This window comes from Lactuca serriola, chromosome 8, assembly GCF_051521515.1.
Source record: "Lactuca serriola cultivar US96UC23 chromosome 8, Lser_US96UC23_V15, whole genome shotgun sequence".
NCBI classification, from domain to species: domain Eukaryota; kingdom Viridiplantae; phylum Streptophyta; class Magnoliopsida; order Asterales; family Asteraceae; genus Lactuca; species Lactuca serriola.
Window position 1 is genome coordinate 272371651 of NC_136415.1, and position 14509 is coordinate 272386159.

General features: G+C 37.4%; 1 protein-coding gene across 1 annotated transcript; it reads left to right on the forward strand.

Annotated features, from left to right (window-relative positions):
• Positions 1-503: 503 nt before the first annotated feature.
• On the forward strand, positions 504-3172 carry LOC145068094 (DNA-directed RNA polymerase III subunit 1-like). The gene is made up of 7 exons (XM_079015083.1): positions 504-512; positions 625-633; positions 852-1010; positions 1061-1222; positions 1290-1445; positions 1528-1641; positions 3116-3172. The coding sequence occupies exons 1-7, from the start codon at positions 504-506 to the stop codon at positions 3170-3172; spliced, it is 666 nt and encodes a 221-aa protein (XP_078871209.1).
• Positions 3173-14509: the final 11337 nt, after the last annotated feature.

A 14509-nucleotide genomic window follows, 5' to 3' on the forward strand; every position in this document is an offset into this window, starting at 1 on the left:
TAAATAAATTCACTTATTTACTTTATATGTGCCTGGAAACAAAATTTGAAATCAATAAATACTGCAAAAACTTTTCTACCTTAGTAAATTACATAAATGGACCTTGTAGTTTGGTGGAATCCAATTTTGATTTTTGTTGCATGGCTTGTCCTTGTGGTTTCATTTTTTGTGCATCCTTGGTCCTTGACTCATTGAATCATTAAATCTAACTACTCAGCTGTTAGTTTTTTTAAATATGACCATTTTGCCCTTGGGCCAATCTAATAAAAAACACACCATTCGGTCCAAATTTTTAATTTACTATATATATATATATATATATATATATATATATATATATATATATATATATATATATATATGCATATCTATATATTTAACTATATTTACAAATAAAAACACACCATTTTGGACCCTATAGTGATTTTTTTATTAGTTTGGTCCAAGGGGAAAATGCTCATGTTTAAAAAACTAACAACTGAGTAGTTAAATTTAATGATTTAATGACTCAGGTACCAAGGTTGCACATAAAATGAAACCACAAGGACAAGTTGTAATACCTTTGCTTTACGCACTTATGATAATATCTATTGGTTTTTTCTGAAATTGTTTTCATCCTTACAGGTAATACATGTTTGCTATTTTTTACGTTCTAAATCTTTTTATTGATTTATGAACGGAATTGTACCAAATAGAAATATACAAAGTAATGGAATTGAAGTGTTGAGTTCTTGGCCTATATTACCCTTCTTACGCTAATTGATTTTGCGACTTATTTTCTTCTTTAGAAGTGTTGAATATATCTATTGAAAGTCAAAAAACAAAGATTCATTTTTTTTTGTTTTTTTTAGGTGTTTATGGAAACTTGCATCTCACGTTATCATCATAAAAAAATTGATGCTGGGACAAATATTGGTGCAATTGGTGCTCAAAGTATTGGAGAACCAGGGACACAAATGACATTAAAAACTTTCCATTTTGCTGGAGTTGCTAGCATGAGTATCCTTTTTGTAAATACTTAATTAAAATATTTTTTTCTAATAATTGTAGTGTCCTTAAGTTTACGACAAATGTCACTCTCGGGGTTCCTCGTATAAAGGAAATCTTAAATGCAGCCAAGAAAATCAGCACACCTGTCATTACTGCAAAGCTTAGGACTAATGACAACGTGTCATTTGCAAAAGTGGTGAAAGGGAAAATGGAAAGAACTCTTTTAGGGCAGGTTAGATAATTATTCTTTTCCAGGGGAATTTTCGTCTTTTTTGTTTATACTTTATCCTTGTATGCAGGTTGCAAAGAGTATAAAGCTTGTATTGGGATTAAGATCTGCATCTATTGTTGCTTCTCTTGTCAAGAAAACAATTGGAGCATTACACCTCAATATAAATGCTTACACTGTGCAAGATTCAATTCTAAAGACTCCTAAAATCAAACTCAATGAAAATGTAAGAATTGTTGATATAATTTGGTACTTGAAAACTATTTTATATAATCACTGATAAATAAATATATTTGTTATGGATACAGCACATCAGGATCTTGGATGATTATAAATTTCAAATTAATCCTGCATATGATAGGAGCAAGTATTATTTTGATCTTCAGTGGTACAAAAACAGGCTTCCATCAGTCGTTGTCAAGGTTAGTCATATTAAAAAAAAACAAATTAATTGTTTATAATTTTGTAAATTAATAATTTCATTTCTAAGGAATTGGTATAAACGAACGAGCTGTGATAAACAAGAAAACGGAGCAGGAAAAGTTCAACTTGCTTGTAGAAGGGTTAGTTTATCCGTTTATAATAAATACAAGTATTGAATTGAGGGGTACTTTAGTAATTTTATTAAGGTGACAGGAAGCGGCTCCAAAAATATTATTGTTTATTTAGAAATATAAATGATATATATCTATTTCCAAGAAAGGTTCATGCAAGGTGTTATGGGGAACTGGAACCTGTTGATGGAGTCCTTTGGTTATGCAACTTATGTCATCCAGGGTCACCTGAATGCTCTCCACCTTGTTGCCTTTGTCTAGTTATAGATACTTGTTTATTAGTTTTTAATAATGATAATAATAATAACACTAATAATATATGATATGTCAACTCATTATTTTTTAGGAGATGCTATGAAGCCTACAACAGATGGAAGGTGGGCTCATCTAGCATGTGCCATGTGGATACCAGGTTCACTTGCTATTTGTTTTTTATATGATAATTTTCATTGCTAAAATTGGTGGATGTTTCTTAGTATGTCAAAAAAGAAAAGTAAAATTTTGTAAACCGATTGATAACTACAGCATCATACTCAGGTGTGTAGCTACTCAATGTATAATCCATAACCACATTTTATTCTATTCCAAATAATAATAATAAAAACTTAGGTATCGATTTTGAGTCAAACTAACTAATGTTTATTTTTGAATCTAATGAGTATTCTTCTATTTTGTTTTAAAGTTTTGAAAGGTAAATCACAAAAGGATGGGTGATACCAATGAAATCAAAGCATCCTTCTACACTTGCAGGTCCTTTTTCCTTTTTACAGTTGTTATCTTTCTAATACTCTGTCTGCTTCATGACAGTTACCATGCAAAAACTGTACGTGATAAATAGTAAGTTTATCCCTGGAAAGGACTTCATTCAACAAGGATCAGATATTGACATCAAGGGTTCAAACTGTTCTCTTTAGTAAGGTAATTATAGGTTGAAATGAACTAGTCCATTTACTTGAGATTTTAGTGATTTTTACGGAAATAATCGATATTTTAATTTTCAAAATTCAAATCCAAAATGAAGTAATTATTTAGTTATATGTAATATGATCTATGCTATTTGCTAAATCTGGTGTTTATCAAACTGTTTGTTGACATTTGCCAAATTGCTTCTATTTGTTAAAATGGTTAATACATGTTCAAGTATGTATATCAATACCTTTTTTGATATAGCGATATTATAATTTATCTATTCCACGAGTTTGTTTGCAAATATCTATCTAGAAACTTGATTAATTTGTTTTATATTTATCTTTATCTTTCGAGTAGGAAGAAGATCCAGAATGGTACTCACGGGCAACCAACTTTATCCTGTTATAGACTACACCTCAATTTATCTATTCAGATTATTCTTTTAGAAAGGAAATTGTCAAAGGAGAATTTAGTCATGGGTTTCTTTTGATGTTGTACATGTTTTGTTTTCTATAGTAAATATTTTGCAATATTAGCGATGTGTTACATTTACTTACTATTGGAATGATTATTTGTATTTGACATATTAGTGCAATGAATTAGATTTATTGTTTATAGTATTTTATTTTGTATTATTAGAGTTTTAATATGTTATTTGATTTGAAAATTAGTAAATCTATCAAAAATATATAATTTAAAAAACATTTAAAATTATGACACACAAAAATGTGTGCCGTCTTCCTTTATGACAGGGGCTTCCTTGATACGCATTGCGTGTCATAAAAACGCGCGTCGTAAGGTTACGACATGCAAATGCGCTTCGTCTTCCTTTATGACAGGGGCTTCCTTGATACCCATTGCGTGTCATAACTGCGCGTCGTAAATGCGTGTCATAAATGCGCATCGTAAATAGACGACACGCGAAAGCGTGTCGTCTCTCGCTATGACAGGGCCTTCCTAGACACGCATTTGTGCGTCGTCTGAGCGTTTTACAATACACATTGCGTGTCATAAAATGTTGTTTTTCTAGTAGTGGGAGTTGGTCGTTGTTCATCTTGACCCATGAATTGAGTAGCAACATCTATAATTGTTGTTCTAACTGGAACATAAAGATGTTCTTTAACGGATCTGCAGATAGCTTCACCTTTCTCTTTAGCCAGTAAAAACCTTTCCATTCTGACTTTCCAATGATCATATTCTTCAACAACTAGCAGTGTCGCACGAGTAAGGCAACCCACGTTATTTGCTATTTGCATTGAATACATTTGTTGAGGATTAGAAGCAGCCATTGAATTTAAGATATCTTCAAGTAAAAGTGGTATATACAAGAACTTTTATCCTGAACACAGAATTGGTTGAAATACCAAGGTAAGTTCAAACCAACTTGTACAAGTGATCTAATGTGTAGGGACAAGGTTTGAAAACTCAAACCTTGAGTTAATGCTTAAGATCAATGTCTGCTTACTAAGGAATGTTCCAGTCAAGTCTGGCAAGACCAATCAAGTATGAGTTAATGCATTCAACAAAATGTTCAAGATATTAATGAAGAGTGAAGATAATGATCAAGGTAAAGACAATAAATGAAGAACAAGAAGAATGTTTGAGAGAATGACTTGAAAGAGAATGGAAGGTGAAGCAAAACTAGAATATTGCTATTTTTGTTTGAACAATCTGCCAAGTATTTTGTCATTAAATTCTTACATAAATAGGAAGACTGATTACATCGTTCGGACCATAACACATACATAGAACTGGATAATAGAGTTACTCTTGACACTCTGATTATCTAAGTTTTGAAAAAAAAAGGATTAAGTCCTATGACATTTTACATCAAACAAAATGACAAATACAATTAATACAGACAAAAGAGTATTTTCGGACATTCACAAATCTTCACTACGGACACTATACAGACTTCGGACTCTAATTTGACTTCAGAATAAGGACTAACTTCGGAACTTGGTTGACTCTGGAACATAAAAAGGATAGTGATTGCTAGATGTTCACTTTTAGTTTCCAACAATATCATTAATACCAGTCAAAGAGGTGACTTTCCTATGAATCTTCCACCTATATCAGGTGAGTGCATATGTACTTTCATGAACATGATTTTCATACAAATATTTATTAAAAGTATTAAAAATTCCTTGGAAGTTTATATGTGAAATTAAATGCATATAATATAGAATATGTGTAAAATGTATATTTGATAACATGCATTATGTGAACTAGCTATGGTTATATATGTGTTAAAAATGGTATTATTACGTGGTAATCATAATATAAGTATTATTACTTAAAAGATTAACATATATATATATATATATATATATATATATATATATATATATATATATATAACACCCTATTTATTTATTAGATAAATAAATAAATTAATGAATGAATAGTAGCCCTAAAATAAATAATTATATTTCAAAGGTTGAGCTTGAGGAGCTAATGGTCACACTTTAAGAGATTGGGGTTAAAAGTGTAAGTTTCAGATCGGATTCGTAAATATTATGAAGGCAGGGACTAAATGGTAACTTATGGGACTTCATTTGAAGGGATTTTGGGGTCTAAGGGGTTGTTTAGTAAATATTGGACCTGAATTGTAAAGAATTATAATGTTGAGGGCTAAAAGGGTAAAATTAGGACTCATTTTGTAAGGAATGGGAGGAGGGGGGGACAGTTGTGTCAATATGGGAAGATGTTTCATATGAGTTAGGTATATAGCCTTTCAATCGTTTGAACCTTAACCCTAAACGTAGTTGATCAATAGCAGCCACCAATCCCTTCTCTATTGTCAGCGCCGCACCACCGGTTTCACTGACCTTCACCATCCCCGGCGTCACCAGCTCCATGTTATCGCCACCGTGAAGCCGTAGTGAGCCGCGAAGCGTGCTGAGCACGATCGGTGATATTTGCAGCCGACAGACAAGTGATTCAAGGCCGATATCGGGGCCACTGTGCCTCTATTGTCTCCGGTAATGGCACACACTTATCTCTCCACTTCTCCAGCCGCCATGGCAGCGGGTGACGATGGATGGATGTTTGGATAGAAGAGGCATTGCTCGATGCCGCCGCCGCCATTAAGCAACTATTTCAAGCACCCTGGTTGCCCTCCGCCACACTTTTCCACTGGTGCCTCATGAACCGACGTCAATCGCCGCCGTTGCCGCCTGTGGTTGTTGCCACTGCCATCTCCTGTCGCCACCAGGTGGTGGCTGAATCCGTTTGCAAGAATCTAGCGTGTTTGGGTGTGATATTTAGTGTGTGTGTACGTGTATTTTAATAGGTAAGGGGTTCTATGGCTGGAATTCGTGAGAAAAGCCACTACCACCACCATGAGGTGGTGGCAGCCACCAGCTGCCGCCGCCGGCCACCACAAGGTGGTTGTGTGTGTGTTTATTTGTTTAGTGTGTGTTATTTTGATATTTAGCATTGTAAAATGTAAATTACAACTTGGAATAATAAAAGGAATTGAAAACCACCACCTTAGGGTGGTGGCTGCCGCCTCCTGCCGCCACCGGCCACCGTGTCAGGTGGCAGTGGGTCTCATTGATGTTCAAATTTGTTTTGGATGTTTAGACAAGGGACTAAAACCCTAATGGCCCCAAAGAAGCCTTAATGGGCTTAGTGAAACCCTATTGGGCCTAATGAAGCCCTAATTGACATTAAAGCCCTAGCATGTGTCTAACGGGTTTAATGGACTCTAATTGACCTTCGAAAACCCTAATGGGCTTAAGGACCTAAATATTGGGCCTATTGGGCTAAGATGGGGATTGGAAACCCTAATTAGGGTTTAGAAAACCCTAATATTGGATTTATGGGCTTGGACCTATCGGGACCCACTTTTGGGCCACTAGAATGGAATTGTGTGTTAAGCCCAATCACACCATATGATTTATTTAGATGAGTGATGGACTTAACGGGTTAAGTGAGAATCACTTAAACATAATCATAAATTTATGTGAAACCCTAATTTGACTTGGGTTTATTGTTGGGCCTTCCTTTTGGGCCTTGATGATTGGATTACTAATGGGCCATCCAAGAATAATCAAATGGACTAGAGAAATTAGTTGGGCTTTAGGGTAAGACCTATATGAGGAGTTAGGCACAATTTGGAAAATTAGGCCATAGATGGGCTATAATTTGGGCCTTTGTGATTATGTGATAGTGGGCTATTAGAATATAGAATATTGGATTGGACTAAATGGTTGGGCCTTATGGTAAGACCTTATAAAGATTTGGGCCCAATTTGGAAAATTGGGCCATAGTTGGGCCTTGGTCCATTATTAGACTTTTGGGCCTTTGGTTTGGGCCTTGGGCTGGAGTCAAGCTAAGATAAGGGTAAAGTAGTCTTTTACCCAAGTATGGACTTATGGTTATGAGTTGGAACTCAATTATTAATTGGGTGTTATTTTGGTGTTGACAGTTCGGGAATCTGTCATCCAGCAGCTGGGGTTGAGTCTGCGGGATTTCAGCAGTGTGGGATTGTGTCTACGGGACTTCAGCAGTGTGAGGTGACTTTTCCTTCCAGTAGGAACGAGTCTACGGCCACAATGCCGACCCACCTAGTTAGTAGTGGATCCGGACTTTGGTCCGATGTAGTAGTTCAGTGTGCTTGATGTCTTTATGATTCAAGCATGTTTTTGTGCTATGTGTTCTGGACTTCGGTCCAATGCAGTATGTAGTATATGTGCTTATGCTCGTTGATGTTTATGCTATGCTATGTTCAATCAGTTTCCAGACTTTGGTCCGATACAGGGGACGGGGTACCAATTAGTTCCGGACATCGGTCCGATGCAGTTTTCGGACTTCGGTCCGATGCAGAGGGCAAGGCCCTGGTCAGTTTTCGGACTTCGGTCCGACGTAGTTTCCAGACTTCGGTCCGATGCAGAGGGCAAGGCCCTGTTTAGTTTCTGGACTTTGGTCCGATGCAGTTTCCGGACTTCGGTCCGATGCAGTCGGCAAGGCACAATATGTGCTTTATATGTTATTGTATGGTATGTGGTAGTTTGGGGGAGCTCACTAAGCTTTATGGTTACAGTTTTCAGTTGTGGTTTCATGTACTCAGAGGAGCTCGGGAAGATTTTAGTGCACACACTATTTGTTCAGCCTGGGATGTTTATACTCTGATATACTTGACAATTGTTATAATATTTTGAGATGCATTGCTTTTGATTTTTATATGAGGTTTATCGACTATGGTTTTTTTTATTAAATTAAACAAAATTTTCAGACTGTGTTTTTGGGATGTTACAAGTTCATATCAGAGCCTTGGTTTGAGGGATTCAGGCACTCTTCTGGGTGTGTCTGAACTCAAACTAAGGAAAAGGAAGTGGTATAAAGTTTTCAAGAGAAAAACCAGGTTTACAAAAGGATTTTGAGAAAAGAAGGTCATAGATTACATTAAACCGTGAGCATGCATAAAAAGAACGCCCAAATCTGACTTCGTATAAGGAAATTATGATTTTTTTTCTAAGCTCCAAAGTGGCAGTAGACAGCTAAAAACTCGAAACAATGATCGAGTGATTTGTGGCCGACACAACCTAAACGAGAATCGAAGACCTCGTCAATGGTAGCACAACGGTAAAAAGTCTAACAGAAACGGACATCGGATGAAGAAGTTATGGATTTTAAACGGAATTATCGTGTCCCAGCCTATTAAATAAAATATAATTCAAAATAAATTCAAAATCAGCCGACGATGTCTAAAGGAAAGTTGTAGAGTATTTTCTCTCCTTCACGTGGATATAAAGAACGTCGAAAACGGAGCTCGTATGCGAAAGTTACGCATTTTAGAAGTTTTTGGCACGCATTTCAATGCCTTATCCGAAGGAGTATGCCCAGCGTACTCGGATGCTAGGCCCCGGATCATCCACGTCGACCAAACGCTTCGTCCGAGGATGCAATCAGCAATGATGCAAGTTAACGCCCAGCGTAACCTCGGAGTACGCCCAGCGTAAGTCCGAAGTACGCCCATCGTACGAAGCCTCTCACACCCCTATAAATAGAATGCGAGGGTGCCAGCCATCCTTGCTCATTTTCCACATTTCTCTCACATTTTCACCTCGTTTTTCGTGCCGACAATATTCCGACTTCCCGGTTTCATATCTAAGCCCCGACGAAGGTCCGAAGCCCCGAGTTTCCAGAAAAACTCGCCACTTTCCGGTCAAGGTGCCGCCCGAGAAAACCTCAATTTCTTCAAATCACGCACTTTCTCCGGTGAGTTCATACCCCTACAAACACAATTTAAATACATTTTAAATGCTTTTTGAATACTTTTAAGGGGGGGATACATGTAAACACCCGGTTATTATCATGTGAAAATATCTATCCTTTGCTATGTATTCGATATTATTATTAAATCAACCTTATACGATTGATGACTAGTATACAAATGGATTTACTACAGGTTTAGCTGTTTTACCAAACATATTACTTCAAAGGACTTTCTCAAACATTTTTACATGTTAAAACTATTTATCAAACTGTCTTTACATACTTTATGTTTCCTTTCAAACGTTGTTAGAATCGTGTTTCAAATAAAGGTTTTCTTATACTTAAAACTGTTCTTATCAAACAAACGGCTTTAAAATCGTTTTACAAACTGACATAAAGTCATTATTTCTTAGTTATTCAACTTTTCAAAGGTTTTACAAAACTTCTTTTGTACTTTTATATTGCCAAATGCATGCCTATATATATGTATAGCTATATAAGTAATGTTTAAAGGACTTAGGACGGCTAGCTCACTTTATTTCCTTTTCCTCGTTGGGATGTGGCCTTAGGGCATTGGTTATTCGTCCGAATGTCGTCTAAATATTAGTTATATACATCATGTATACATATATATCATGTATACATATATAGACATTAAAGTTCCATCAGTTGGTTCAGTACCTTTGAGTAGCAAAGGCATATTTCGGTTATACACATACAATACTAATAACCATAATAGGTATAGTTAGGAGATGCTACTTACTATTCCATGTACAAGGAATCATACAAGAGTCAGTTCGTTCATGAGTCTATACTAATACATTACATACTATATGAAATACGAACACATTAATACTATACGAAGAGATACGATTACAGAGATAGTTTACTAAATATTCATGAAATTTTACATACTACAAGTACTATATCAAGCAAATGGTTTCATATACAAAAAAAAAAACAAATGTTTCGTTGCACACTACGTGATCTTGTATTTTTACTCGCGATACATTCTCCTTCGGGGTACTCCTAAGTACCACAGAAAATTCCTGTAGTTATAATCAAAATCTCATGGAGGGAGAACGTGATAGTTGTGTATAGATCTATACTGGGTCTGAAAAACCCGCACCTAAGCTGCTTGCAACAGCTAGACTGGCAGGTCAGGGGTGACAAGTTTCATAATATTCCGACGCCTGAAGAACGTCGTATTCCAGGCCATCTAGTCTCTAGTATGATTATAACATCTCGCATGGAACGTTTACACAGCCTACAAATCACGGAAATTCTAAGGTTTTATACAAAGAAGTTTTATTTAAATATAAAATACACGCATAAGTATGACGACATACTTACACATACTAGGCCTTGTTTCAATTCAGTTTACAACAAATCTTATGGACAAATATTGGATTTCTAAGAGCAAATTTTCAAAACAGTTGGGTCTTGGTAGAAGGCTACTTTTTATACTACTAGAAAATATGGGATTTTCTAGGGTTTTCAAACGATTACAACTACTTACAAACATGTTCATTGATCCAAACTTTCCTTCAAATAGTTACAGATCTGTCTTTACAGTTCTACAAATCAAAGTGACATAAATACTTATGAACTCACCAGCTTTATTGCTGATACTCGTTTTCAAAATAACTTGTATTCTCGGGACACAAATAGACAGGTACGACGACCAGGTTTTGTGAAGACGGAGCAGTCAAGACTCGTCTTTTATTTTGAATATTCATTATGTAGATTTATACTATGAAAGAACTCACATGTACTTAAAATTATACTATTAATGCAATGGATGTTGTTGTTGCTTGTTTACTACTTCGCATTGTTGTGATACATTACATTACGTCCTCCACCCCAGAACGTTTCCACCGTTCTCCGTTTTGGGGTGTGACAGAGTGGTATCAGAGCATTGTTTATAGTGAATTGAGTATATCAACCCATAAAAGATATACTAACTATAAATACAATGGGATTAAAAATACTCTGACAAAGAACCTATACTTTTAAATAATAAAATATTTAACTAAGTATACATGCCTGCATTCATACTAAAATCATTGTCACTAGGACAGAACAAAAGTATTACGATTGTTGGGCAGCACAAGTAGACTTAGAGACATATAGTCAAAACTGGGAGGATATTGCCTGATCAACTATATTATCCGAGGGTTGGCTAGCATGTGCCTAAGTGTGGTTGTGAGGTTAAAACAAGTCTAAAAACTTACCCACAATACCACAATGAGAACAATAGAACATAAACCTAAAATACTATAGGAGTATTTTATGTGTTACTATAAACTACTTATGTGTCAGATTCTTATACCCCAATTATCACATAGATAACATGGTTGGACCCCATCCCCACGGCAACCCGTACCTTCCGAGCGAAGGCAATGTTGGGTGGTTCGGAGAAGAGCCAGAGAATGATCATCCAATACCTTTTGAATGATCACCATGCTGAAGGCCTTTCGGATGATGATAACTCCGAACCCGAGGTTGAGAACCTACCCCCGGTAGCTCCCAATTCAAATCCTAACCCTCGTTCGGCTCTTCATGGCCCGAAACCTCCTTGGGTTGAGTGTTTGGAGACGTGAAGCGTAGAGCAAGACCAACTTATGCCATTTAACGGAGACAGAAGTTTCTATAACTTAAGTGAAGGAAGCTCAGGAGACAGAGTTCTGCCAATCCTAGTCTGTAGGGTTGCCGAAACGAGATTCAGGGCAGGACAACTCTCCATCGTATCGTAGAGGTTGATGCTAATGCAGGAATGCATACCATCCGTACCAATCGCCTTGAACACACTCATGAGAGATTTGAGAGGGACCATGAGGCCCTACTACAAACACCAGCTGAAACTCGAGCCGAAGCCATAGAGCTTCGAGTATGCCATAAAGTGTACGAAAGACACCTGTTTGATAATGGAATGTCAATTGGCTGAACCGAGAGTTCACCAGAGGGGTGACCGCCGCCAGTAGGAAATGCTCTATTTTCCTTCCTTGTTTAAAGGAATCATTTTTCTTGTATATGTCCTATGTGGCATTTGTCTAGGAAACTATTTTGTATTGTAAAGTACTGTTAGTTAGGCCTTTATGCGGCCAAAACCTTTCTACTCCGAATATGAGGTAAGACCTTCTTCAAGATCAATTTTCCCAAATTTATTACATCATGAATATCAAAAATTGGCTAACTTTTGTGTCTCTCTTTGTTCAAATACTTTCATCATACTTTCGTTGGGATCTATCTGCAACCCACTCTAGTAAAGTTATTGGACTAGGGTAATTTAGCTCAGGGATCATTCCCAATTCTCTTTCAAAAGTTGGATCATGTTATTTACCAACCGACGGTACCCTGGTTTGAACGTCAAACGCCTTGAGACCATTCTATGAACCTACTTTTGCTCTGTACTAGGACTGCATCATAAGGATGTAGGTCAAACCCTCGAGAACATACTTCTACTCTTTACATGAATGGTGGAAATACATCTAGATTGAACGATAATCACTCACGAACTCATTTTCTTTTGGTCAGCAGAATCATGTCGTCACCCATAAATAACCAGCCAAACAGCGAAACCCCTGTCCTTCATATCGACGCCGCTACATTCCAAGCCACGGTAACAGCTATCGTGACAATTGTTGCAAACCTCAAATCTAGCAACACAAACACGACTGGAAAAGGAGTTGAAAATTCCGATTGTTGTATCGATCCGAGAAGCCACCAAATGATAACAGTCACAGACTTGCAAAGCCGTAAAACCGAGAATAAGAAACGAAAGCGTCAAGCCCAAAAGGAGTGCAAGCGATCACAAAGACTTGCCATGCAACAGCAGCAAGCGACAACCCCTGCCATCCCAGCACCGATCAGACCATATGAGGGAAAACTTCCGAAGTGTGACAAGTGTAACTTTCATCATAATGGGACTTGCCATGAAATGCAATGCTGCAACTGCCACAAAATAGGGCACCATGCTCGTAGTTGTGGAGCACCAGCACGACCCATCACACAAGCCCCTGACATCAGAGTCAACCAGGCTTGCTATTGTGGTGGTGAAACCGGGCACTATAAAAGGAAATGTTCAAAGTGGATGAACAAAGAACACACCCGTGTTCACATAACTCTGACTCGACACATAACTTCCACCACTGATGCTAGTACTAGCCAGATATGTCACCAATGCGGTGAGAGAGGGCATCTCAAGAAGGATTTTCCAATAACAAAGAACTCCGGCACAGACGGGAAGATACTAAGGATCACCGCCGCAGGAGAGGCTACTCCGGATCCACGTTAAAGTAGTTAAGACGTTTCGTTGTAACAGACTCCTAAACTGTTTAAGACTAGTGCAACTCGAGTCTTATCTTTTGCGAGATCCCGTTAGTAAAAGGGGTCCTCGTGCTGCATATCCTTGTCATTTGTAGAATATCTTGTTCGCAACAGTAGTCTTGTAGTTAATCTACAGTACTGAAACTCTGTTAAAAGTTGCACTTTTGTGTTTTGTCTGTAACACCTTTATGATCTAATCTAATGCCTTTATTTATTCCGAGTAGTCCGACATTATCATTCAACTTGAGTTAATTCAAATTCTCACAATATCAGTTCGTGCATACATCTTTTCTCAGTGATCGTCTTTCTAGCGAATCCCTCATTTCAGGACTCCGAAGTACTCATGCGTAGAGTACCTCATGTTTCTTATCCTCTCCAAAGAAACCTCAGCAAACCTCCCCAGCGTACCACTCGTACAGTACGTCAAGTTCAATTCAAAGACCCATACGATTGATCTATCACTGAAGAGTGTATACACGAGGGTGGTATATAATCAAGGTTCTATAGGTTAAGAATTGATGACTCTGCTTTAACTTCTTTTCCTTGTTTGGATGTGAACTTAGAGAAGAATCATTTATTCGACTACCTTTTCAATCTTAATTATATACGACTCGTATACCCGTGACTGTGATTGATGAACCAGGTATGAGTTCTATTATGAACTTCAGGACAGAGACTGCCCCAAGACTACGAGTGATTGTGCTTCCGTGAGAATAAACTTAGAAGTACCTATCTTTCCTTCCTTAATTCATGAGTAATCATACATTCTTTTAGATCTTCACGGCATCTAATCTTCCCCAAGGTTCTGACGCCATAAACAGTATGAGTTGGTTAAGTCTACATCAAGCCGACATCATGAGCTTTGATAGAGCAGCTCGTCCTAACCTCCCTAAACAAGGAAACTCTAGTTATTTGCAGCGAAGAATCAAGTACGAACCTTCTCATCATTTCGTGTATACATGCTCAGAAGTGTTTGCGAAAGGAATGGCGTACATTCCTTGCACACATCGTCGATGTAAGACAAGAAGTGAAAGACACTCAGGACATTCCAGAAGTACGCAACTTTTCCACCACAGTGCCAAGGCGAGTTTCAGAATCGACTTAGTTCCAAGAACTACCCCAGTAGCTAAATCACCTTATCGTCTAGCTCCAGCTGAGATACATAGCCTTTCCAATCAGCTTAACGAACTTTTCAAGAAGGGATTCATTAGGCCAAGCTTGTCACCATGGGAAGCATCGGTCTAGTTCATGAAGAGGAAAGACGGATCTTTTC